Below are 27339 nucleotides of genomic sequence, written 5' to 3' on the forward strand. Positions count from 1 at the left end.
TAGGGCAGTGTACAGAGGTCAGTAGTATGTAGGGCAGTGTACAGAGGTCAGTAGTAAGTAGGGCAGTGTACAGAGGTCAGTAGTTTGTAGGGTAGTGTACAGAGGTCAGTAGTAGGTAGGGCAGTGTACAGAGGTCAGTAGTAGGTAGGGCAGTGTACAGAGGTCAATAGTATGTAGGGCAGTGTGCAGAGGTCAGTAGTTTGTAGGGCAGTGTGCAGAGGTCAGTAGTAGGTAGGGCAGTGTACAGAGGTCAGTAGTAGGTAGGGCAGTGTACAGAGATCAGTAGTATTTAGAGCAGTGTACAGGGATCAGTAGTATTTAGAGCAGTGTACAGGGATCAGTAGTATTTAGAGCAGTGTACAGGGATCAGTAGTATCTAGAGCAGTGTACAGGGATCAGTAGTATGTAGAGCAGTGTACAGGGATCAATAGTATGTAGAGCAGTGTACAGGGATCAATAGTATGTAGAGCAGTGTACAGGGATCAGTAGTATGTAGGGCAGTGTACAGAGGTCAGTAATATGTAGGGCAGTGTACAGAGGTCAGTAATATGTAGGGAAGTGTACAGAGGTCAGTAATATGGTAGGGGTCGGGAGGGCATGGTACAGGGAGGTCAGGAGGGCAAGGTATAGGGGGTCAGGGGGGCGCGATACTGGGGTTGGTTCAGGAGAGTATGGTACTGGGAGATATGAAGGGCACAGTACAGGGGAATCAGGAGGGCTGAGGTCTCAAGAGGGCATGGCACTAGGGTGTCAGGAGGGTATGGTATTGGGGGGATCAGGAGGGCTGGATCAGGAGGGCTGGGGTGTCAAAAGGGTATAGTATTGAGGGGGATCAGGAGGCCTGGGGTGTCAGGAGGGTATGGTATTGGGGGGGGGTGTCAGGAGGGCTGGGGGTGTCAGAAAGGTATGGTATTGGGGGGTGTCAGGAGGGTATGGTATGGGGGGGTGTCAGGAGGGTATGGTATAGGGGGATCAGATGGGCTGGGGGTGTCAGAAGGATATAGTATTGGGGGGATCAGGAGGGCTGGGGGTGTCAGAACTTCTCAGAAGGGTATGGTATTGGGGGGGATCAGGAGGGCTGAAGTGTCAGGAGAGTATGGTATTGGGGGGGTATCAGGAGGGTATGGTATTGGGGGTGATCAGATGGGCTGGGGGTATCGGAAGAGTATGGTATTAGGGGGAACAGGAGGGCTGGGGGTGTCAGGAGGGTATGGTATTGGGGGCGATCAGATGGGCTGGGGGTATCGGAAGAGTATGGTATTAGGGGGAACAGGAGGGCTGGGGGTGTCAGGAGGGTATGGTATTGGGGGCGATCAGATGGGCTGGGGGTATCGGAAGAGTATGGTATTAGGGGGAACAGGAGGGCTGGGGGTGTCAGGAGGGTATGGTATTGGAGGTGTCAGAAGGGCTTTGAGTGTCAGGAGGGCTTGGAGAGCAGAGAGGCGCAGATTTCTCCCAGCAATCCTCTCTCACCATCCCACATGGTATCCAATCCGTGCATCGGGGAGGAGGGCCGGTGGCGTGGGAATTGCAATAGCACTATGAAGCACTCGGGCGTGTTCGGAGAGGAGCCCAAAGCCGCTCGAGCTATTCTGGAGGCTTTCCCCGCCCCGCAGCCGCACGTATGCAAGGGTCGGGGACTGCCTCTGCAGCCTGGATTGTGTGAGCATGTGCATGCGCCGCTCTAGAGCAAGAAACGGGTCGCAATTGTGGAATGTCTTTGCGGTCTACCTGTCACCTGTCGGCGGTCGATAGGTAGCCCACGATCGATGGTTTGACCTAGGGTCTATGGGATTATTTGACCATTTTTCCAGAAGCGCATTTTTTTGAGGTCATGCGCTGATGTTGGATGAGAAGACCTGGCTCGCAGTCCCCAGTCTAATTCATCCTAAAGGTGTTCTATCGGGTTGAGGTCAGGATTCTCTGCAGGCAAGTCACGTTCCTCCAGCTCAAACTCGCTCATTCATGTCTTTATGGACCTTGCTTTGTGTACTGGCCTAAATCATTTGGTGGAGGGGAGATTATGGTGTGGGGTTGTTTTTCAGGGGTTGGGCTTGGCCCCTTAGTTCCAGTGAAGGGAACTCTTAAGGCGTCAGCAGACCAAGACATTTCATGGACATGGACAATTTCATGCTCCCAACTTTGTGGGAACAGTTTGGGGATGACCCCTTCCTGTTCCAACATGACTGCACACCAGTGCACAATGCAAGGTCCATAAAGACATGGATGAGCGAGTTTGGGGTGGAGGAACTTGACTGGCCTGCACAGAGTCCTGACCTCAATCCAATAGAACACCTTTGGGATGAATTAGAGCGGAGACTGAGCATTGTAATTTTCCAGAAGTCTATGTCATTGTCGGTTGGTCTGGGCAGCTTCATCTGCATAGTAATGTTGAGAACAACATGAAAAAAAGAATCATATACTGAATAATATTTTTATATGTAATAACCAAATGCAGGTATCAGAATACAATGTTTTATGAGATAGTGGTCCTTTCATTTCTCATTAGATTGGAACTGGCATTTAGACCCATCTGCTGTATAATTGAATCCCATCAGCTGAAACAGGTGCACTTGGTGTGGTCTTGGAGGACTGCTAAGACCGCTTTGACTATTTGCACTTGTACTTCATAGGAGGCCAGGATGGCAAGTGTCCAAGTTTAGAAGGTGAGAATACCATAGAGATGGATGGATGAGAAGATTAAAGCTGGCCATACACCAGTAGAATTTTGTTGGAATGTTCATACAGAAATTCTGAATAATCTTACTTCAGAGTTTTTGTTCTTGCCATCAAGTCCACTAATTTAGTACCTTAAAATTTTTGTCCAGACCTGTTACTTACTTGGATGGAGTTCCTGGAATAATAAACATTTTTTTTTTTGTCCCTAGATCATGCACATTACATTATGTACATGGAGGAGAATGGTGGGGTCTAATTGACCCCGCATCTCTCCATAAAGAGAACCTGTCACGATAGATTCCTATTACAAGGGATGTTTACATTCCTTGTAATAGGAATAAAAGTGATCAAAAAAAATTAAATGTAAAAAAAAGCGTAAAAAAAAATTTTTTAAAGATTTTTAAAACGCCCCTGTCCCCGTAGCTCGCGCTCAGAAGCGAACACACACGTAAGTCCCGCCCACATATGTAAATGCCGTTCAAACCACACATGTGAGGTATCGCCGCGTGCGTTAGAGCGAGAGCAAATATTCTAGCAGTAGACCTCCTCTGTAACTCTAAGCTGGTAACCTGTAAAAAATTTTAAAGCGTCGTCTATGGAGATTTTTAAGTACCAACCTTTGGCGCCATTCCATGAGTGACATGTTAGGTATCTATTTACTCGGCGTAACATTATCTTTCACAATATACAAAAAAATTGGGCTAACTTTACAGTTTTGTTATTTTTTAATTCATGAAACTTTTTTTTCCAAAAAAAAGGCGTTTGAAAAATTATTTGCGCAAATACCGTGTGAGATAAAAAGTTGCAAGGACCGCCATTTTATTCCCTAGGGTGTCTGCTAAAAAAACATATATAATGTTTGGGGGTTCTGAGTAATTTTCTAGCAAAAAAAAATGATTTTTACATGTAGGAGAGGAGTGCCAGAATAGGCCGGTATTGAAGTGGTTAAACTGAATGGTTTTTTTTACAAGGTGAGGGTTTACATGTATGTATGTATGTATGTAGGGTTGTATGTATGCATATATGTGTAGTTAGATTATTGGTAATTAGTATATTACAGTATATTTGAATTATTAATTACTGTATGCCTTAATAGTGATGGGATATTGAATAGTTTATTAATAATTATGGAGAAGGGGTGGGTTTAGATAAGGGTTTAGATTCCTTTTCGGATATATAAACTAAATTATATATTTTTTTTTGTCTTCTTTTGTAACTATTTTTTTTTTTTTTGTGATTGTCTACTACTGAATAATTGCTTCTTTTATTTTGTATTTTTATTTTTTTGTATTTTTTTTTTACATGTTCGAAATAAAGTAAAACTAACTAACATATACTTCAATGGTCTTTCCAGTCTATGAAGCAATGATATCCTGGCATATTGACTCCGGCAGTTATTTTTGCACATGGTTAAGTCTATCCTAATAGATCGGCAACACCACACCATGTAGAAATATACAAACACATACTAAACAGCTGAATAAATACGTTATAAAATCAGTTCTTCTGGAGATTATAGAGGGATGATCTATGAAAACTGGAGGCAACAAATATAAATGTTACGTGTAGCCATCAGTCATGTTTGTAATTGTCTAACCTGTGCTGGAAAAAAAGTAAATATAAACTATTTGTCATACTGTATGCAACCACTTGTAAAACAGATCAACGATGTGACATGTAGAACAAATCTATAAATCTTGAAGATATTGAAATGTCACATAGAGTAGTACATTACATGACATAACTCTGTGCAGAAGGTCATGGTTATCCTAACACAGTGCCCTAGGAGGGGCAGAATCACCAGTTCCAGGGAAGTGTCACGGACGGGAAGTCAAAGACACCGATGGGAGCATCCTCTCCCACATTCCTGGAAGCATGAGCCCCTTATATGGCAAGTACAAGGATATGGATTATAGGGGAGGGGGAATTTTAAGAGGCAGTGTCTGCTTGGATGAGAGAACAGAAGTTATTAAGACTACACCAGGGGCAAGTTTAACCCTTCATTACTTCCAACTGAATAATTAGCACAGCACAGTGGCTCCGTGGTTAGAACTTCTGCCTAGCAGCATTGGAGTTGTTGGTTTACATCCCAACCACAGCACTACCTGCCTGGAGTTTGCATGTTCTCCCTGTGCCTGCGTGGGTTTCCTCCCACACTCCAAAGACATGCTGGTAGGTTAATTGGCTCCTGTCTAAATTGGCCTTAGAATGTGAGTTAGGGACCTTAGATTGTAAGCTCCTTCAGGGCAGGGACTGGTGTGAATGTACAATATATGTGTAAAGCTCTGCGTTAATTGACAGCACTATATAAAGTACCTGTAATAAATATATTAGCTTATAATGGAAATCTTAAAGGCCACACACTTTTCTTCCATTTAATTTACTTTCCGTGCTGTGCTGTTCTATGGTCTTTACTTTCCTCCCTATCTGACTACACTTTACCTATATACTCCCTGTGCCGTGCTGTTCCTTGGTCCTTAAGTTTCTCCCCATCTGACTACCCTTTGCCTATATACTCCTTATACCCTTCTGTTCCATGATCCTTACTTTCCTCCTTATCTGACTACCCTTTATCTATATACTCCCTGTGCCATGTTGTTCCATGGTCCTTAAGTTTCTTCCCATCTGACTACCCTTTACCTATATACTTCCTGTACCCTGTGTTCCTTGTTCCTTACGTTCCTCCTTATCTGACTACCCTTTACCTATATACTCCCTGTACCCTGCTGTTCCTTGGTTCTTACTTTCCTCCTTATCTGACTACCCTTTAGCTATATGCTCCCTGTACCCTGCTGTTCCATGGTCCTTACTTTCCTCCTTATCTGACTGCCCCTTATCTATATACTCCTTGTACCCTGCTGTTCCTTGGTTCTTACTTTCCTCCTTATCTGACTACACTTCTGCTATAAGCTCCCTGTACCCTCCTGTTTCTTTGCCCTTACTTTCCTCCCTATCTGACTACCCTTTTGCCTTCTAAAGATGTAGAGTTTTAACTATAGCCCAACCCACCCTTCTGCTAGCCTTATAAAACGTGTCCATCTCTCCTTCTACTGTGTTACTTACTCACCTCTGTTTCAGTTTCTGCAGGTCATCGCCCAAGTTGTCCCTTTCTACTTCCACTCGTGACCTTTGATTGGTGATAATGTCTACCTGGTGTCGCAGCTCCCTCATCTCTTCCTCATACAGCTCGCTGATCCTGGTTGGCTCCTTGCCCTTGATTCGGTTCACTTCGGCCACCAGGATGGCATTCTGCTGCTCGAGGTAGCGTACTTTTTCGATGTAGTTGGCAAACCTGTCGTTCAGCTCTTGCAGTTCCACCTTCTCATTGGTGCGAGTCTGCAGGAACTCTTGGTTCATGGCATCGGCAAGGCTGAAGTCGAGCACATCTGTGGCATAGCTCCGTACCGGGGTAATTCGTGATGCTCTGAAGCTGGATAGACTAGGGACGGCCGCTGAACGGGAAACCTGGTAGACCCTAGAGCTGACCGAGCTGGTTGAACCTCCTTTGGTCCCAAAGGAGGCCCTGCTGTATGATGGTGAATCCCCACCGAAGGTGCGGCGGTAGGAAGACACCCGCTGGTTAGATGAATAGGACTTACTCATGGTTGCTCTTTTAGCTTTGGGTGTAGAGAGCCTGGAGGTTTGGCTCTGGAGGGATGAAGATCCTGGAAGTGGTGTGAATTGACAGGAGCGAGAGCCCTGATACTTGTCTATTTGTATGTCCTGGCCAGTGATGTCAGATACCTCCCCTCTGTGACAAGCCCAACTTCTGTCATGAAACTCTCTCCTGCCCCCTCCATCCCATGCATCCCACTCACACGTCACTAAGGATCATGTGCAATTGTCTCTTGAACAGCTGCAAAGTGTCTCTGGGACAAGGGAGAGTCTTGAGCTGAGGATCAAGGAATCAAAGTTTGTCAGAGTCCAAAAAATTACTTTCGCTTTTATTTAACCTTCTATGAAGTCACATAACCGACTTTTATCTCATGGGAACCATAAATATGCTTCCTAAGCTTGCATATTAACTAAGAACCCGAAGAAAGAGGAGGTAGCACAATATGTGCTGTGAGTTGTAGCATGAAGCTTGAAATATCAGCTTGCATACTTGGGCAAATGTCCTGTGACGGGAAGGAACCTATTTAACCACTTGCTGCCCAAGCAAATTCTGACACTTCTCACATACTGTACATGTAAAAATCTGCATTCTATATTTTCGCAAAGCAAAAAAATGTTATGTTGTTGCCATTTTCTATGTCACACAGTATTTGCACAGCGGTTTTTCAAATGCAGATTTTTGGGAAAAAATACACTTTAATGAACTTCAGTGCACACAAACACAATATAACACCCAACAGTTTGGTACAATATAAAAGGTGATGTTTTGCCGGGTAAATAGATACCCAACATGTCACGTTTTAAAATTCCATTCCCGTGGAATGGCGACAAACTACGGTACATAAAAATCTCCATAAGCGACGCTTTAGAAGACTTTACAGGTTACTGGTTAAGCTTTTAATAAACATGCGCAGAACGAAAAAATTTGTTTTGTTTAGTTTCGTGTCAATTTGTTTTTTACATAAATTTGTTTAGTTAAATTTGTTTAACCACTTAAGCCCCGGACCATTTGGCTGGCAAAAGACCAGAGCACTTTTTGCGATTCGGCACTGCGTCCCTTTAACTGACAATTGCGCGGTCGTGCGATGTAGCTCCCAAACAAAATTGACGTGCTTTTTTCCCCACAAATAGAGCTTTCTTTTGGTGGTATTTGATCACCTCTGCGGTTTTATTTTTTGCGCTATAAACAAAAAAATAGCGACAATATTGAAAAAAACGCATTATTTTTTTACTTTTTGCTATAATAAATATCCCCCAAAAAATATATAAAAAAATGTTTTTTTCCTCAGTTTAGGCCGATATATATTCTTCTACATATTTTTGATAAAAAAAAAAGAATCGCAATAAGCGTTTATTGATTGGTTTGCGCAAAAGTTATAGCATCCACAAAATAGGGGATAGTTTTATGGCATTTTTATTAATAATTTTTTTTTTTACTAGTAATGGCGGCGATCAGCGAATTTTATCATGACTGCGACATTATGGCGGACACATCGGACACTTTTGGCGCTATTTTGGGACCATTCACATTTATACAGTGATCAGTGTGATTAGAAATGCATTGATTACTGTGTAAATGTGACTGGCAGTGAAGGGGTTAACCACTATGGGGGCAGTGAAGGGGTTAAGTGTGTCCTAGGGAGTGATTCTAACTGTGGGGGGGAGGGGCTACGTGTGACACGACACTGATCACCGCTCCCGATTACAGAGACCTGTGATCAGTGTCCTGTCACTAGGCAGAACGGGGAAATGCTTGTTTACATCAGCATTTCCCCGTTCTTCCTCTCCGTGAGATGATCGTGGGTATCCCCGCAGACATTGAGTCCGCGATCATACTCACGGAGCCCGCGGCGGGCGCGCGCCCGCAAACCGCTTCTTAAAGAGCAATGTACAGGTACGTTAGTATGCCTGTACGTGCCCTTCTGCCGGCGTATATCGTCGTGAGCCGGTCAGCAAGCGGTTAATTAGTTTAATTTGTTTTCGGAATTCATTTTGCTTATTCTAATCAATTTAAATTTTTTAAATTCCATTTAACTTAAAATCAAAATTCCATTCAAAATCAAATTTATTCTATTTGAAATTCTAATTTATTCTGTTCAAAATTTGAATTTCTGAAAACAGTTATATTGTTCTTTCTATTTACAACTATTCTTTTCTATTGTTTATTCTATTCTATTCTTTTCTATTCTATTATTTTATTTTCTATTCTATTCTTTTCTATTCTATTCAAATCTCAAATTTCAGAAGATGGGTATATTCTTTCTATTCTATTCTATTTTTTATTCTATTCTATTGTTTTATTTTATGTTCTTTCTATTCTATTCTATTTTTTATTCTATTCTGTTCTTTTATTTTTTATTCTATTTTGTTCTGTTTTACTCTATTCTTTCATTTTCTATTCTGCCCCTTTTTTTTCTATTCTATTTCTTTCTAGTATTTATTTTCTATTTTTTTCTATTTCTATATTTAATATTTTATTCTCTTCGGAAATTCGAATTCGATTTGAAAAGTATTCGAAATTCTAATTCGATTCAAAAACTATTTGAATTCAATTAGAAAAGTATTCGAATTGGATTCGAAAAACTATTCAAATTCGAATTTCCTCCAAAATTTTGATTGTTTTTTCGGATTCGTTTAAATTCATTACTATTGTAACTTAGAAATTCGGATGCATCCGAATTTCCGAATAACAAAAAAATGTGTCCGAATTTCAATTAAGAACCAAACACACATGTCTAGCTTTTAAGCAGGAGGTCTGGTTCATGTATACAGTGCTGCACAATATACCCCTGAATTTATACACTGTGTCAATTATGTTAATCAATACTACCTCTAGTGAACTGATCATATAAAAAAAAAATTATTGCTCCTAATTCATATACCAAATGTTATATAAACTCATGTATAACAAAATATAATACAAACGCAAGTGTACCAAAATGTAATATTAGAACCAAACATTTGTGAAACAAATCCAATTTCACTTATTTTAAGTGTCCATCCATTATCATTGTGTAATGTCTATCATATATTATCATGCGTTGTGAATGATTCCCATTCCTGTGATGTGAATGCAAACTATAATGCACCGCGTTCCTCCACTGTGTGATCAATCATTACACCACCAGTATATTACTGCACTCACCTTCTAGTTTGCACTTTTTTCTGTGTTTCTCTGGGCTGCTCTTTAGTAGCTGTTAGGGATCCTGGAAACTCAATCCACTGCCATGCTGGGCCATCCCACCAAAAATTCACGTAATATACCCAAAAAAGAATAATGCTAATAGTGCTCACTGTGTTGATGACTTTTTTAAATGCAAATTTACCACTCGCATTTATGCAAACATTAATCGCCTGTGTGTGTCTTCAAGATGCAGCCTCCGTTTACCTATCTCAAAATGGCATTCTTCTCACATCCGGTTGTGGCGCAACGTCTCCGGTTCCTCCTCCCTACGCATTACGTCACCAAATCACGCGGGGGTCTGGTGGTAGAATTTATTGCTGTCACTATGACGTTCACAGCGGAACCTAGGTATGCGCTTGCATTTGCGCATGAGCACAGGGCGACTGGAGCACTTTATTTATTTATTTTTTTAATCAATTTTTTTTTTTACACGGTACATTTTTTTAATCAACTTTATTGCTGTCACAGTGGACGAACAACATCCCTTGTGATAGAATGGGCAGTAACAGGTAATCTGGGGACCCCCAGATCTCTCCTCTGCCTTCAAAAGTACCTGAGCAAACTGAAATCGAAAGTGACAAAATCTTCATTGCTTCTGATTTCATACACCATAAAGATTATCAGGGAACTAAAGAAGTTCCTCCTTCATCTCTATGGTGTGCTGCCCCAACCGCCAGTTTCAGTCTTGGGCTCCCTCGTGGAACAGGAGAGCCCAGCAGTGTTGCCAACTGCCAGTATTTTTACTGACAGCCAGTAAAAAATGGGTACCTTTCTTCTGCCAGTAAATGCCAGTGAAAGAAAAATGTTGCCAGTAAAAAAATATGGCTGTGACACTTGGCCAAGACCATCCGAGTGCCTGCTACAGTGTGTTCGGATTGTGCCGGCAGTGTGTCCCGTGACGTCATAGTGCAAGGAAACAGCAGCCTGAGCCTTATGTGCAGGTCTGTGGAACAGGAAGGAAGGCAAGCTGGGAGTGGACTGAAGGGACCACCTGGCATGCAGAGAGTGGGTCACTGTGACTCAGGAGGGGACGTGTCATTAGTGGCGTCACTAGGGTTGGTGTCACCTGGTGCGGTAAAATTTGGTGTCACCCCCCAGAGCCACTGAGCAATCCGGGGCACTGAGCAGGCTAGCGCATCAGCACAGCTCTCCCCCCTGTGTAATCCCCCTAATGTAACCCTCCCCCCGTGTAATTCCCCCTAAAGACGACGCCACTGCGTGTCATGTTAGTGAGGTGTCATCATCATCTGTGCTGCTGCACACTGCTGTCAGTGTCATTTTGAGAGTCAATTTCTTGTGTGCCGCCCATTCTAATTTCCTGCCCTCCTGTCCCTGAGCTACTTACTATATCAAAAATAAAATAAGAAATATGTTTTTGCCTTAATATCTACCTTAAATCACATTTCTAATTGCATATTGTACTTGTTCGTAACCTAAATACTGAAAATTGCACTTAAAACTGTCATTTTGTAACTTTTGGATATGCCAGTAAAAACTTGACTTTGACAGTAAATTTTGGGTGTTGTGTCAGTAAATTTCAATCTGGTAGGTTGGCAACACTGGAGCCCAGGAAGGTGGCAGAATGCGGCGGGGGGATGGGGGGCACCTTCTGCCACATGTAAAAGTGATCCAGTGGCAGTATTTTGATCTCCCATTTAGATCTGGTGCTTCTTTTTATTAGTTGGATTGTTCCCAGCTATCTCCGAGGACTACAGATTCTCTCCACTGTGTGTTATGGACAGTAGGAGAATGTTTTTAAACTCCTGCCCTGTTTCTGCTGTCCTGATGCAGGAAACCCAATGCAACAACCAAAAAATGAACCTAGTTTCACCCTATTTACTATCATTCACTTTGCTAAGTGAACAGCCTTTATTCTTTTAGTAAATTAAAGTGGTTGTAAACCTCAGACATGAAATATAAATAAAGCATATCCTTCCCAAATGTGTACTTGTCTCTATCCAGAACACTAAGTGTAATTTCTTGCCTCTGCTATCAGCATGAATCACTTATAACAAGTTTTCCTGACACCAAGAGAAAAATGGTTGCAGGGGAGGGATCTCCAGCACACAGCCTGTGATTGACAGCCTCAGCTCCTTTCCTCCAATCAGCTGTCAGAGCTCTCCTCGCTGAGCTCTACAGTGTGTAACTTCAGCTCTCCATCCCCTTTTTTCTGAACTCTCCGACAAGCTTTATAAATTCAGCACTTTGAACAGTTGTAAGGGAAGAGAGGGCTGCAGATAGACAGGTACAACTTATGTAGAAGGATTTGTTTCATCCCTGTGCATCAGTCACTTCACTTCTAATTTGCTTCATTGTATTCCTAAAGTGTTGAACTTTAACCACTTCCTTACCGCGCTATAGCCGAAAGACGGCTACAGCATGGCTCTGTTGTTCTGGGGGGACGTCCCGAGACTCCAACCATGCGCCCCACCGGCCGCGCACCCTCTGGTGTCTTTCGCACACAGCCCATCACAGATTGTGGTAAAGGGCCAATCACAGTGACCCTTTACCCTGAGGAAAGCAGAGCTGGTAACTGGCTAGTGTCACAGATAATCAGTACCCTGATTTTTAGTGCAGCCCCACCAGAGCCCATCAGTGCTGCCTATTATTGCCCATCAGTACCACCTATCAGTGCTCATCAGTGCTGCATATCAGTGCCCCCTATCAGTGCCTCCTCATCAGTGCCGCCTATCAGTGCCCATCAGTGCCGCATATCAGTGCAGCCTTATCAATGCCCATCAGTGTCACCTCATCAGTGCACATCAGTGAAGGATAAAAAATATATAACAGAAACTAAAAAAAAAGTTGTTTTTTTCAAAATTTTCTGTATTTTTTCATTTGTTTAGCAATATATAAAAAAACTCAGTGGTGATTAAATACCATCAAAAGAAAGATGGTCTCAAAAAAATTATAAAAATTATAAAAATTTAATATGGGCACAGTGTTGTATGACTGCACAATTGTCATTCGAAGTGTGACAACGCTGAAAGCTAAAATCTGGCCTGGGGATGAAGGGGGTTGTAGTGCCCAGTAAGCAGAACTTTCAATGCCAGGCTGGTCTTCAAGTCCAGGGATGACAGCCCCCTGCGCATGCACAGGAGCAGGGGCGTTGCTAGGTCTACAAAAGATCTGGGGCTAGAGCCCATAGTAGTGAAGTAAAGAAAGTCATACACATGTATATAATATACGTGTGGGTGTACACGGCCCCCATACATTATCCGCTGACCTATATGTAAATGTTTTTATTATACACATACAAAAATATTTTGGAAACGCTGTTAATAGTCTATTATCCATTACAGTTGTCGTATTGCATGCTCCTGAAGAAGCGCTAAGGCGCGCAACATGTTGAGCTTATGAGTTTATACAGAATCTTGACTACCACCATCACATGGCGTTCGATTCAACGATATGTACTGTAACTATATAGACCAATAAGTTGCCTGTGTCTCTTACTGATCCTGTAGTTCCGTTGTCTCTCGATTTACTGTGTATGGAGTGCATATTCTGTAAACGATGTATATTATATTCAGTTTTAATCCTATTTTTGTCTTTCCCCGTTTTTAGCATATATTTTTGAAATAAAAATTAGACTTTTAATGATATAAGTATTCTTATTGTGCCTATAAAGTCTTGGTGCCTGCCCACACTTTCACGTTCTCTGTACAGTATATATATCTCTGAGTGTGGATTCCCGCTTACATCAGGGTCCCCAGAGAGCTCCCCGCTTACATCAGGGTTCTCAGAGAGCCCACCCCCCTTACATCAGTCTCCCCAGAGCCACCCTTACATCAGGGTCTCTAGAGAGCCTCCCTACTTACATCAGGGTCACCAGAGCCCCCCTCATTACATCAGGGTCCCCAGAGAACCCTCATTGCATCAGGGTCCCCAGCGCCCCCCTCATTGCATCAGGGTCCCCAGAGAGCCCACCCCCCTTACATCAGTGTCCCCAGAACCCCCCTTACATCAGGGTCCCTAGAGAGCCTCCCTACTTACATCAGGGCCTCCAGACCCCTCCTCATTACCTCAGGGTCCCCAGAGCCCCCCTCATTACACCAGGTCCGCAGAGATCCCACCCCCTTAGATCAGGGTCCTCAGAGAGCCCACCCCCCTTACATCAGGGTTCCTAGAGAGCCTTCCTACTTACATCAGGGTCCACAGAGATCCCACCCCCCTTACATCAGGGTAACCAGAGCCCCCCTTACATCAGGGTCCCCAGAGAGCCCCAGGGCTCTAGAGTTGGCTACATAAACAATGCAGGGCTCAGCTGTGCCCATCTATGCAGCCTCGCCAGTGCCCAGCAATGCAGCCTCACCAGTGCCGAGCAGCGCACCCCCCCCCCACTGCAGTGCCCTCTGTCCCCTGCACCCCACCACACACACTGTGTAAGTAGAACTCTTACCTTACACAGGTGTACAGCAAGCAGAGCATCTGAGATCGGCATCACAGAGCTGGATGGGGGCAGGAACTACAGAAGTTAACTTTTCACATTAACAGGCTGGTGATTGGTTGCTAGGATTGTCCAGCAACCAATCACCTGCTGTTTAATGAAAAAGTTAACTCCTGCGGTTCCCACCCCCATCCAGCCCTGTGATACTGGGCGCTCGCCACTGTCCAATGAAGGGGACAGCAGCGAAAATTTCCACGGGCCAGGTGCCCGCATTCAGCGATGGCGGGCCAGGTGCCAACCCCTGCCCTAGAGACTCGGGGCTATGGGCCCCAGATTCGGGGCTATAGCCTCAATAGCCACCCCCTAGCAACGCCTCTGCACAGGAGTGACGTCACCCCCTGCCAACCAATGAAGAGATCAGAAGACCGGCACTCAGAAGAAGATGCCAGCGCAGGACCTTTGGAGAGGTAAGCATTGAGAATTTAGTTCCGCTTTAAAGGGTCAATCTACATACAGGGGATATTTCAATGGTCGGTAAGGGGTCATTGCCCAACGCAGTTCCAGCAAGTCGGTTTGTCTTACGTCCTGCCCTATTGTTTCAGTTGACACCAATGTGCTGCATTGACGAGTGCTAGAAAAAAAAGATAGTAAATGGTACTTTTTGTCGCAATGTGTGCCAACTGGACCACCGGGCTCCTTCAGCTGGCGATTGAGCTGCCTATCCAATAGACTGCCCAATGACCAAGTGAAGTTGTGCACGCTGCAGGCTGACAACGCTGCTACGAATTGCATGGCAGTGGCTTAGCGTTGTCAGTCAGCTGGAAGTGTTGTTATCAGAAGGATCTCCAGGTAAGAAACTTTGCAAAAAAATGGATTTGCTTAGGAAAACTATGTACAGTGAGTTATGATGCCAAACGTTCTGAAAAACAGATTTTTGGTTTACAAACACTTTAGTTCCACAATCCAAAACTAGCCGGTTCACTGCTATCTAACAGGGGTCTACAACTGGCGGCCCTCCAGCTGTTGCAAAACTACAAGTCCCATGAGGCATTGCAAGGCTGACAGTTACAAGCATGACTTCCGCAGGCAGAGGCATGATGGGACTTGTAGTTTTGCAACAGTTGGAGGGCCGCCAGTTTGAGACCCCTGCACGCTGCATTAGAGTGTATAAAGCTGTCCACACTTTACAATCTGCATGACGATATCTTATAAGGCCTCCTTCAAGCGGATTGCTGTGGCTGACTGACAGGTGGTTGCAGACAGCTGCAGTGATTGCTCAGTGTTAGAGAAATTATACTTTAAATGTCAGTTATGAAAGACGCCATTTTGTTTATCATGGCCTAGAAATAAGCTATGAATCTAGGAATAAGTTAAAGACTAGTAATAAAATGGAGTCAGCAATATAATATGCTTAGATATGCAGTTTTCTGAATATATCCTGTATTTTTGTGTTGGCTTGGGGAGTTTTCAAGTCAGTATCCTGTAACCATTGTTAGATGAAGATAACAGTCTGTAACAGACACTTCCACCTTTCCTGTTCTGTCCAGAATAAAGTTGAAAATACATGAGACTGGGCATGTTTTAAGACAGGAAAGGGGGGTGTCCAGGGCTTATAAAAAAGACATGTACCACAGTATTTTCCTTAGAAATGACGATGACAGCATGAAGATGTAATGCTATTCATTTCTCTTGCATATGCAATAAATATTACCTTGATGCCCGAGGACGGTCTGAGATGGTGAATTATTTCCCTAACAATTTGGTCCTTCGAGGAGCTGGGAGTCCCCCGAGAAGCACTGGCCAACAGTGACCGATGACCGTACGGCAAAACTGTAAGTCCTCCGTCTTAAATTAGATGTTAAAAAGAGGCCGGTCCGCTGAACTAGTGCCTCCCGGGCAGCGACTTACCGGATCAGCACAAGAGACCGCTCTCGGGACAAGGTAAGATTTTTATTTTTATTTTATTATTAACCTTTTGTGTTAGACTTGATTAGGAATTTGATGAATAAGGGATCTGAATATATACATACAATATAGAGATTGATTGGATGTTTATCTGTTTCTGTCCTATCTGCTTTACTCTTGTTGAGGGGAAATAAGTGGTCACGTATTCCCCGTATAGATTCGTCTGTGGCCATCCTGGATGGGCAGACCTAGTGACTAGCCCGCGTTTTGGGAAGACACGCTCAGGGCGACCTGGCAGCAGTCGAGCACTGCGGGTGTTCTCTCTTGTGTGTTCTTGTTTGTTTCTTCTGGTTAATTGTCATTTGATATAGGGGTATGGTCCCATACTAATATCCGGGTGCAGATAAAGGAAATTTGTCGATTGGATCTTAGATCCAGACAGCCTTGTAAACTGCAGAAAATCCCTTGGGGACACATAAATACTCCTAGATCAAAACCTAAAGAAGCCCCTGTTGATACAAGGGTGTGGCCTGATAGATTTCTAGGCATATAAATACCCTTGGATCAAAAATACTTCCAGATAAAGAACCCCCCCGTTGATACAAGGGTGTGGCCTGATAGCTTTCCAGGCATATAAATACCCTTGGATCAAAAATACTTCCAGATAAAGAACCCCTCCCTGATACAAGGGTGTGGCCTGATAGATTTCCAGGTAACAAATAGAGGACATTTGGCGGACCGCAGTGTTCATGCCAGCCTCATATGTTGTATTAATCCTGAGCAGGCACATAAATACCCTTGGATCAAGGACTGAAATATTAAATGTTTTGATAGGATGAAAGAACAGTCGGGAGAATTCAGTCTCCTCGTAATTCTGTAAATGCTCTCTACAAGTTAGTGAAGTAACGATGAAGGAACAGTCGGGAGAATTCAGTCTCCTCGTAATTCTGTAATTCTCTAAGACACCAGTGTTTTAGCAATACACAAGATCAGTAATCTAGAAGTGATATATCATGACTAGAAAGTCTGTGAGTGATTGCAAGTGATAAGATACTGTGTGCGTGTGTTGTGTCATTGTGAGAAGACATTAACAAAAAAAGAGCTCCGTGTGCACGATAAACAAAGTAGGTATGATCCATGGAAAATCTGTTGGTGTGAATGAAGATGTTAAGTATATGTGTAGTCTAGACAAAGAGAATGTGACATTTCTTTAAATGTGGAAAACAAAGTATGATTTTGATGCGTTTTTAAATAAGGATTATTGTGTAATACTGTGTAGAAAGCTTAAAAATTATGCCGGCATGAAAATAAGAAAACAGAAGAAATTAGGCCTTCCCCAGGCAAAGAAATGGCTTGAGGAGGCTAACCATAGCTTAAATTCAGAAAACCATAAAAAGACTATGTTTTTGAACAAAGAGGAGGACAATAATATGACCGTCCTCTGAAGTTTAGTTCAGCAAGTATTGACTGAACAAAACATAACAAACCAAATGCAACCTGACTCTCCACTGTTTGTTGTTCCCCCATGGACACCTGGGTCACCCGCAGATGCAACCAATTCTCCTATGGCTGCAGCTAAACCCCCTCTCAAGATGACTCTTGCTGTCCAGAGGAGTCCACAAGGGACCCCCTTTACAGCAACTGTTACAAAATTTTTCGGGGACCTGGTGAACCAATTGATATCCCCCTCAGCAGGGGAACAAACAGAATGTGGAGAGGAAGAATTTCCACTAATTGAAGTTCCCAACCCTAGGGCAGGACAAAATGTAGGTGGTATAGTAGTCCCCAGCACTATGATGGTATATCGCCCCTGGACCCCCGAGGATGTTAAAAAAAAACTACTGAAGTGGTACCACATCCCAAGGTCAACATAGCTCAAATCAGGGATGGTATCATGGGAATGATTGCTAACTATCATCTTATTGGGAGGGAAATAGAGCAGAATATCAGACAGATCCTGGGTCCCGACTGGCATCATGTAGTGGGAGAATTGGAGTGGATTAAACAATCAGGGAGTTGTGTTGCCTCATGATGATGCAGCACTAGAAAACAGGAGAAATGCTCTTATAACAAGGATAGAGAACAGAAGGATGGGAAACACCTGAACAAGGCCCCACATTCAGGACTATGGAAACAAAAAAAACAAAAAAAAGAGAAGGGAGCGTTTCCTGTGAGGTAAAAGAGGTCATTTGGTAAAAGAATGTAGGTCAAACAGAGAGGAAGAAGCATGACTAGATGTTGGTATGTCTGCAGAGAGAGATACAGAAGAAAATGATGAGAAAGAATCTGAAATTTTGGATGTGTGCGCTGTTGAAACTTGTTTGCATGCTAAAGTCAAGTCAGAAATAATCTTGGTTGTGAAGGGTAGATGGCTAACATTTCTCTGTGATACTGGGGCTTGTAGGACCCTAATACACCCGCTGGATATGAAAAAGGTAAAGAAAAAGGTGTAGTATATGTAGAATCTGCAAAATGGGTTGATGCACCAGGAGGTCATGTCTGAAGGCCTTACTGTGGAAGATCCACAGACAGGTAAATAGGCTCAGTGTAAAATTGTCATTATGACTAAATGTCCTGTTAATTTGTTGGGTAGAGACATGTTGCACGCTCTTGATATTTCTGTCGTACCAGTGGAGGGAGGTCTCAGAGCCCATCGGCTGTGTGAAAAACAAATCACAGCCGTGGATAATGAGCCCTGATACTGGTACAGCCTGGAATTTGCAAACTGAGGGATTAAATATACCCAAAACCCTGGCAGGAATAATTGATGAAGAGTCTGTGAGGAAAAGGTATAAGGTCCAGGCAAACCTCTATTGCACCATGTACTACAGAAAGATCTCTGGGCCTGATAAGTTCTATGAGAAACAGTTAATGAGTCTCACTAACACTGAAGTTCTATTAAAATGTCTGTACTGTGATAAGGAAGGAAATAGTGCGGCTACTTGTCTCCTACCATAGCCTATTCTGCAAATATACAGGCAGGATACTGTACCTCATGTTTCGGTCACCCAGAACCCCAAGGTATCATGGCATGAGCTAGGAGAACTTATCACGAACTGGGTCCAACTGACAGATGAGAAACTAAAATCCAGAGGGATTCAGAGGTATAGGAGGCATAAGGGAGAGAAAGATGGGTGGAGACTCGTGCAGGATTTACAGGCAGTCAATGGGGCCGTATTACCGAGGGCCCCGGTGGTCCCAGACATGCATGTCCTCCTGAACGAGCTCTACCCAGAGAACGAGGTATTTTCTGTTATTGAAAACAGTAATCCTTCTTTTCCATTCCCTTACACAAAGACAGTCAGTTCTGGGTTGCATTTATGTACATGGAAAAAAAAGAGGTACACTAGTTTATCCCAGGGATATTGTGAAAGTCCAACTATATTCTCACAAAGAATGTCCAATAATTTGTCTCGGCTTGTACCTCCCAGTGTGAGTTAAATACTCTTGTATGTGGATGACATTCTGGTAGTAATGTATGTAAAATTACCATGGTTCTGATGCATTTCCTCGCAGACCAAGGTCAAAAGGTCAGCAAAGACTAATTACAACTGTGGAAAGAAAAGGTGAAATGCCTGGGTTACATTTTATCTCAAGAAGGTAGACTTTTGCATGAGATCCGAAAAGAGGCCATCCTTCAAGTCCCCAAATCACATACCAAAAAAGAAATGATGTCATTTCTTGGCATGGCAAATGTCTGTAGAGCATGGATAGCAAATTATGCTATGGAGGTGGCGCCTCTTTCTGATCTCATCTATGGTTCACTAATGTCTGCAAAAGATTCCATTCAGTGGAATGTGCAAGCAGAGGATGCATTTACGAAGGTAAAGCACCGCATTGTGGGTTATGTTTAGCCTTCCCAATTACAGTAAAGCCTTTTATCAGACTGTAGATTGTAAGGAAGGATCTCACGGATGTTCCCTTTCTAGATGCTGACATTACCTTTTGTGTTGATGGGTCTTGTAAAAAGGACGATAAAGGGGTACATCAAACGGCATACGCTATAGTAACGCATGACCAGGTCATTGAAGCCAGACCCCTTCCCAGTTCCTACTCTACACAACAAGCCGAAATTATTGCCCTATCTAGGGCCTGTAGTCTAGGGGAAGGGAAGAAAATAAATATTTATACAGACAACCAATACGCTTTTTCTACTATACACATATTTGCCCAGCAATGGAAAAATAGGGGTATGATTACGTCCACAGGTAAACCAATCTCACATAGAGATCTTATCCTGGCCCTTCTAGAAAATGTACAGAAACCAACACAAGTGGCTATTTGTAAATGTACAGCACACAGAAAGGGAACAGATCCAATTACTCTAGGGAATGCACTAACAGACAAGACCGCAAGGGAAGCTACTACAGGACCGCAAAAAATACACATATACTATACAGGTCCCCAAGAAAATGGTGAGGTACGGAAAGCTATTGATAAAACATGGTTATCAGAAATGCAGAAAACATCACCGGCAGGTGAAAAACAAAAGTGGTTATCTAAAGGGGCAACCCTGGTCAATGGTATATACACAAGTACAGAAGGTAAACCCATCTTACCTACATCACTATTTAGATATGCTGCGTTATTGAGCCATGGGCAAGCCCATATCTCAAAAGGAGGGATGGTACAGGTGATCAATAAGGTGTTCACAACATATGGGTTTACGAACGACTCTAGAGATTTTTGCCTCACATGTCCGCTTTGTACCAGATACCATGCTCAAGGTGCCCTAAGACCCTTAAGAGGTCATTTCCCACAACCCTCTTATCCCTTTCACACGATATGTATGGATTTTATGATTATTGTTGTTTATAAAGTGGGTGGAAGCTTTTCCTATGACACACCCAAATGGGCAGTCAGTAGCCAAAGTACTTATTAAAGAGGTGATTCCATTTCATGGGATCCCCTCTGTGATTTACAATGACAATGGCTCCCATTTTTGTAAACCGAACAATACAACAAATTGGTAAATGGTACAATATTGACCAAAAAAAAAAAAAAAACACTGTGTCTACCACCCACAATCTGTGGGCACAGTGGAGAGACACAATGGTACCTTAAAGAGTAAACTAAGAAAATTGTTGAAGGAAACAGGGAAAAATAAATGGGTTTAGTGTTTGCCAATGGCATTGTTGAGTATAAGAATTACCCCTACTGCTAAAGGACTAACACCGTATGAAATGCTGTATGGTAAACCTTATTATAATCCACAACTAGCCACCGTTCCTCTCCCTAAAGAGGAAATAGACTTGACTTGTATAATAAGAATGTTTTCATAAAATATTACTGGGTCAGAATGTGTAAATGAGAAAAAGAGCTACTCTAAGACTAAAATGCAAAGTATACCCCCATCAGTACAAGCATTAACAGGAAATTTTACTTGTTTCTCTAACAATGACAGTAATGGTACAAATGTTGGCACCCTATCCCCTGAATATTGTGTAATTACAACCCTTACTACAGACATTAAGTACCAACTAAAATGGTTTCAGGAACAGAAACGGCAATTGGCTGATGTTTGGTGGCTGTGTGGAGATAAGAGACTAAGGCCCAGACTGCCACCTAGATGGGAGGGTAGTTGTGCCCTTACCCGATTGCTGCTTCCCTTTTATATAGTTCCTATGAGTGATAAATCAATGAAACTACCAGGTAAATACTTTTTTAAAGGAATTAAGCGAGAAACACCACAAGGATCATTTGACAACCCAGTGTATATAGGTGTTCCACGAGGAGTTCCAGATGGAATTAAAGCGCAGATTAAAATAACAGCAGGACTCACCTCACTCTTCATATGGGTCCAGCCCAACAAGAACGTCAACTGGATAAACTACATCTACTACAACCAGCAGAGCTTTGTGAATTACACCAGAGATGCTATCAAAGGTATAGCAGCACAATTGGACGCCACCTCTTTGACAGCGTGGCAGAACCGTATAGCGTTGGATATGTTGCTGGCAGAAAGGGGCGGGGTATGCAAAATGTTCGGCACCTTCTGCTGCACTCTTATTCCAAACAATAAGGCACCTGATGGAAGTATCACCAAGGCCTTATAAGGCCTACAAATGCTATCCGAAGAATTAGCTGAGAACTCTGGTGTAGAGAACCCCCTGACGAGACTCTTTGAAAAATGGTTTGGTAAATGGGGTGATCTTGCAAAAAGTTTGCTTATCTCTATTGTCATGGCAGCCGCAGTTCTTACATTGTGTGGATGTTGCTGCATTCCCTGTATTAGGGGAATTCTTCAAAGACTGATTGACACATCTTTAACAAAAACTATGCAACTCCAGAGCGACACGGAACTATAATCGGAACCTGATGATGAATTTACAACTCTCGCTAAAGACTTATCTGTCTAAATGATAATACCTGGTAAAAATAAAAGAAACTGGATATTTGAAGTATTGACATTATTAGTATAAAAGGGGGGAGATGTTAGAGAAATTATACTTTAAATGTCAGTTATGAAAGACGCCATTTTGTTTATCATGGCCTAAAAATAAGCTATGAATCTAGGAATAAGTTAAAGACTAGTAATAAAATGGAGTCAGCAATATAATAGATAGATATGCAGTTTTCTGAATATATCCTGTATTTTTGTGTTGGCTTGGGGAGTTTTCAAGTCAGTATCCTGTAACCATTGTTAGATGAAGATAACAGTCTGTAACAGACACTTCCACCTTTCCTGTTCTGTCCAGAATAAAGTTGAAAATACATGAGACTGGGCATGTTTTAAGACAGGAAAGGGGGGTGTCCAGGGCTTATAAAAAAAGACATGTACCACAGTATTTTCCTTAGAAATGACGATGACAGCATGAAGATGTAATGCTATTCATTTCTCTTGCATATGCAATAAATATTACCTTGATGCCCGAGGACGGTCTGAGATGGTGAATTATTTCCCTAACACTCAGCCTATACAAAGCAATAATAAGCTCACAGGAGCCACAGCAGTCTGACGATCTCTGCATGTATCCGCATAATAAAAGGCTACCTACAGTTATGAGACAAATGTCTGACCCTCTAAGCATCTGTGTGCATGTAGGCTGAGCGACCGCAGCTGTCCGCAGCCACATGTCAGCCCAGCCGCAAGAATACACTGAATCCACCTTGTTTTGGACCTACTGACATCATCACTGGGTCTCTGTAGTACTCTATGCAATGCAAGCAGATCATGGCTGGTGGGAGGGGCCGCTAGGGTGCCGTGCTGTTGTACATATCTTCCTGAAAACATCCCAGCTCAGTTTTCCTTTCAAGAGCTTTCAGTCCTGATCAGGGCCGTCTTTAATATTGATTGGACCCTGGGCAAACATTTTCTTTGGCCCCTCCCCCCCCACTCAAAATCAGTTTACTGTAGCAGATCGGGCAGTGATTGCGATTGGTTGCCAGAGGCTACAACATATCATTACCGCTCACTGACTGGATGCTAGAGGTTACAGCACACATTACGACTCACTGATTAGTTGCTAGGTTACAGCACATCATTTCTGCTTGCTGATTGGTTGCTACTAGAAGGTATTGCACATCATTACTGCTAATCGATTGGTTACATGCTTACTGCTCACTCATTGGTTGCTAGAGGTTACTGTGCATCATTACCACTTATTGGTTGCTAGAGGTTACAGCACATCTCCCCACTGCCTGCACACCATGGACTGGGGAGGTGAGGGGACCCACCAATAGACAGAAAACTCCTAGAACTTGCTATTAGCAATGAGCAGAGCAGAGAACACAACTATGAAGGTTAACTGAGTGCAGGTGGGCACAGAGTCCAATGTGAGCAGTACCCCTGAGAACAGGCTCCCAGAAATAAAATGACTAGTCATGCCACCTGCAGTAGAGCAGTGTTGAGGGGTGAGCTACGTACAGAGTGCAGGATCTTTTTTTGTAGTTTTTAACAATGACAAACATTCAACACCCCCAAACATTGGTTCATTGATACTTTGCTTTGGCTACTTTCACAATGAGGAGCTTTACAGGCCCTTTAGCGCTAAAAATAGCGCCTGAAAACTGCCTCTCCTGTCAATCCAGTGTGAAGGTCGAATGCTTTCACACTGGAGCGGTGCGTTTGCGGGACGTTAAAAAAAGTCCTGCAAGCCGCATTTTTGGGGCGGTGTAGGAGCTGTGAATACATCATTCCTAAAACGCCCCTGCCCACTGAAATGAATAGGCACCACTGCCAAATCGCCTGCAAAGCACTTCGGCAGCAGCTCTATTAACCCCTTCTTTGGCCGCTAGCGGGGGGGTAAAATGCGGCCGAAAAGCGATGCTAAAATGACGGTAAAGCCCAGCTAAAACTAGCGGCGCTTTACCGCCGACGCTCTCACCGTCCCAGTATGAAAGTGCCCTTAATGCCGCGTACACAGGAGCGGACTTTTCGGCCGGACTGGTCCGATGGACCGAGTCCGGCGGACAATTCGACCGTGTGTGGGCTTCATCGGACCTGCAGCGGAATTTTTCGGTCGAAAATCTGACGGACTTTAGGTTTGGAACATGTTTCAAATCTTTGCGTCGGAACTCCGCCGGACCCAGACCCAGTTCCTATTGAAAAGTCTGTTCGTCTGTGTGCTAGTCCGATGGACGAAAACCGACGTTAGGGCAGCTATTGGCTACTGGCTATCAACTTCCTTATTTTAGTCCGGTCTATGTCATCACGTACAAATCCGTCAGACTTTGGTGTGATCTTGTGCAGGCAAGTCCGTTCGTTGGGAAAGTCCATCGGATAGTCCGTCGGACCAGTCCGGTCGAAAAGTCCGCTCGTGTGTACGCTGCATTAGGTTACTGTTTGCGTTTCGGCACTAATGTCTGATCTTATTGGCTTGTAAAACATGTTACCCGTGGTCACTGAAACCAGATATTTATCACTTCCTCCTATTTACAGCTGTAGGTTGTAGGGGTTGCTGGTTGTAGGTTTAAAGCAGTCAACAAGCAGATGGCCAGATCTTAGGAGTCAAATACTGAGATATCGAGGTTGATTTACTAAAGACTGTGCACCTTGCAAAGTGTAGTTGCTCCAGAGCAATGAGGTAAAGCTTTATTTTGCCAAGAATACCCAATCACATGCAGGGGAAAAAATAAAAATGCATTTTTGATTGCACATGATTGGATGAAAGTCAGCAGAGCTTCTGCTCATTTACTAAGCTCTGGAGCAACTGCACTTTGCAAAGTGCACAGTCTATTTGCCTTTAATAAATCCACCCTAGTCACTGGGGTTGATTTACTAAAGGCAAACAGACTGAGGACTTTGCAAGTGCAGTTACACTACGCAAGTGCGGTTGCTCCAGAACTTCGCAAATGAGGTAAAGATTCACTTTGCAAAGAACACCCAATCACATGCAAGGAAAATAAAAAAAAAACAGCATTTTTGCTTGCCCATGATTAAATGATGGAAGTCAGCAGAGCTTCTCCTCATTTTCTAAGCTCTGGAGCAATTGCGCTTTGCAAAGTGCACGGTCTATTTGCCTTTAGTAAATCAACCCCACTGTCCTTATGTATAAAGAGTAAGTGCATGTTCTCCTCGAATTTCACCAAAAACAGCAGTACGTTATTTAAAACATTTGAAACTCTATTTCATTGTTTTTAAAGTGGCTCTAAAGCCTTAAAGCTGAGTTCCACCCACAAAATGAACTTTACATCAATCAACAGGAAAAAGCATCAGAAAAAACATTTGAAAAAAAATTTTTTTTTACATACTTGTTCTGGGCTGTTGCTATGGGGTCCCTTGTAATCTGCCCCCTTCCTCTGCGTGGCGCCTGACGTCATTTCCCTCGGCGCCTGTGTTCGCTAATGCTCCTGGGAGATGTGTGTCATCATTTCCCAGGAGTCAGTGGGCAGCGCCAAGGGCTAGAATCGCGGCTAAATGACCTTACTGTGCATGCGCGAGAATGGGTGGTGCATGCTGGTTATTCAGTAGCACGGAAACCCGGAAGTTTATGCTTGTGGGCAGGCAGAGCTGGGAAAGCCCTAGCATAAGGAATATAAGGTAAGTTTTTATTTTATAACCTAACAAAAGCGGCGCTATTTACCACACGAACCAATGCCAAAACAACATAATATAAGAGTAACAGATATATTTAAAAAAAAAATTGTGGGTGGAACTCCGCTTTAAGTTTTTCACCTTAATGCATTCTATGCATTAGATGACGGGGCGTATAACTCCTGCTGCGGCTGCGACATTTGTACACCCCTGGGCCATTGCAGCTAAAGAGGGTGCAGTTGAAGAGGGGTGGTAAAAACACATCATATATGGCTCTTGCTCCCTAATATAAGGTGACCATAATTTTAAAATGAAATCCGGGGACATATTTTCTTTTATTGGCAAATGGTAAACTATTTTATAAGCATATTTTTCTCAAATTACATATGCAGTGTATGTTGTATGTGTTTATGGAATGATTGTATGACATATCCATTATTTCTCACATTTCGTCCATAAATTTAAAAAAAAGATACTTCTTAGAACTTTTTGTGATATGACTATCAAATGGTAAGAAGATGAGATAGCGACAAAAACTTTGAGGGAGGGATGGGGCAGCAAAATTCAAATCCAATCCAGCCCTGGGACAAAACCGGGGACAGACTTGGTCTGGGGACAGTGTCCTCAATCCGGGGACTGTCCCCGGAAACCGGGGACGTCTGGTCACCCTACCCTAATACAGCTCAAAACTTTACATTGCACTCTGTTTGATGCTCTGGGATGGCGGGGTCAGCAAGCGCAGACCGAGATCTACCAGTCACCTGTCCGCGATCTACTGGTAGATCACGATCTACAGGTTGCTGACCCCCCGAAATATAGCGTATGTGTACTAGGAGGGGAAATTGTAGGGGTATAGGAGAGGTGATTTTTTTTTGGGGGGGGGGATATGAGCTGGGGGGATCTGAGGGATGGGGAGGCAAAAATTTGTGCTGGGAGGGGGGATTTCAGCAGGGAGTGAATTTGTACTGGGAGGAGGGGGGGATTTATACTTAGAGGGTAAGCATGCAGATTAGTGCTCAGGTTTTTTTTTTGTTGGGGGGGGGGCTGGATTTTTGCTGATACATACTGTTCATACATCTTGGGGGGGGGGGGGGGGGGGGCAGTTTGGCATGTTCATCCTGGGCTCTAGATACCCATGTCCCAGCACTGGTTCAAGGATTTCAAGAGCCTAATGCAAAATTCAGGTATTTAAACTGCTTGCATTTAATGATGTATTATTGAATAAAGAGCTGTATTAATAATATGTCTATTATATCTGCCTGATGATGAATCAGCGCCCTTATGTCCATGGAGATGGCAGTGGTTGACCAACCTGTTAGAATCAGCAGCTTTGGGCGAAGAACATCCAGCACCTCAGAGATTACATGACCAATACCACCTGCTGTGGTCGTTTTTGGTACAAGTAAGCAATGATGATGAATCAAATCAAATATATTTGATGTGATGCCTGGCATTACAAATTGGGCTTTTGTGTGAGTCAATGCACGTTTCTGTACCGACTTCCCAGATGTCACATGACAACACACCACCCGGGCATTTCTGGAGTGGCAAAGAATACCAATGTCTCAGTACAGCGTGTGTCGGTATTTA

General features: G+C 43.2%; 1 protein-coding gene across 2 annotated transcripts in view; it reads right to left on the reverse strand.

Annotated features, from left to right (window-relative positions):
- The window catches only part of DES (desmin), a 36734-nt gene extending 30346 nt beyond the window's left edge, over positions 1–6388 (reverse strand). For both annotated transcript variants that reach the window (XM_073634321.1, XM_073634320.1), the window contains exon 1: positions 5747–6388. In XM_073634321.1, coding sequence (XP_073490422.1) covers positions 5747–6282 — 536 coding nt within the window. In that variant the 5' untranslated portion in view covers positions 6283–6388. The remainder of the gene's footprint in view (positions 1–5746) is intronic.
- Between the last annotated feature and the right edge of the window lie 20951 nt (positions 6389–27339).

The sequence above is a fragment of the Aquarana catesbeiana genome, linkage group LG06 (genome assembly GCF_042186555.1).
Source record: "Aquarana catesbeiana isolate 2022-GZ linkage group LG06, ASM4218655v1, whole genome shotgun sequence".
NCBI classification, from domain to species: Eukaryota; Metazoa; Chordata; class Amphibia; order Anura; family Ranidae; genus Aquarana; species Aquarana catesbeiana.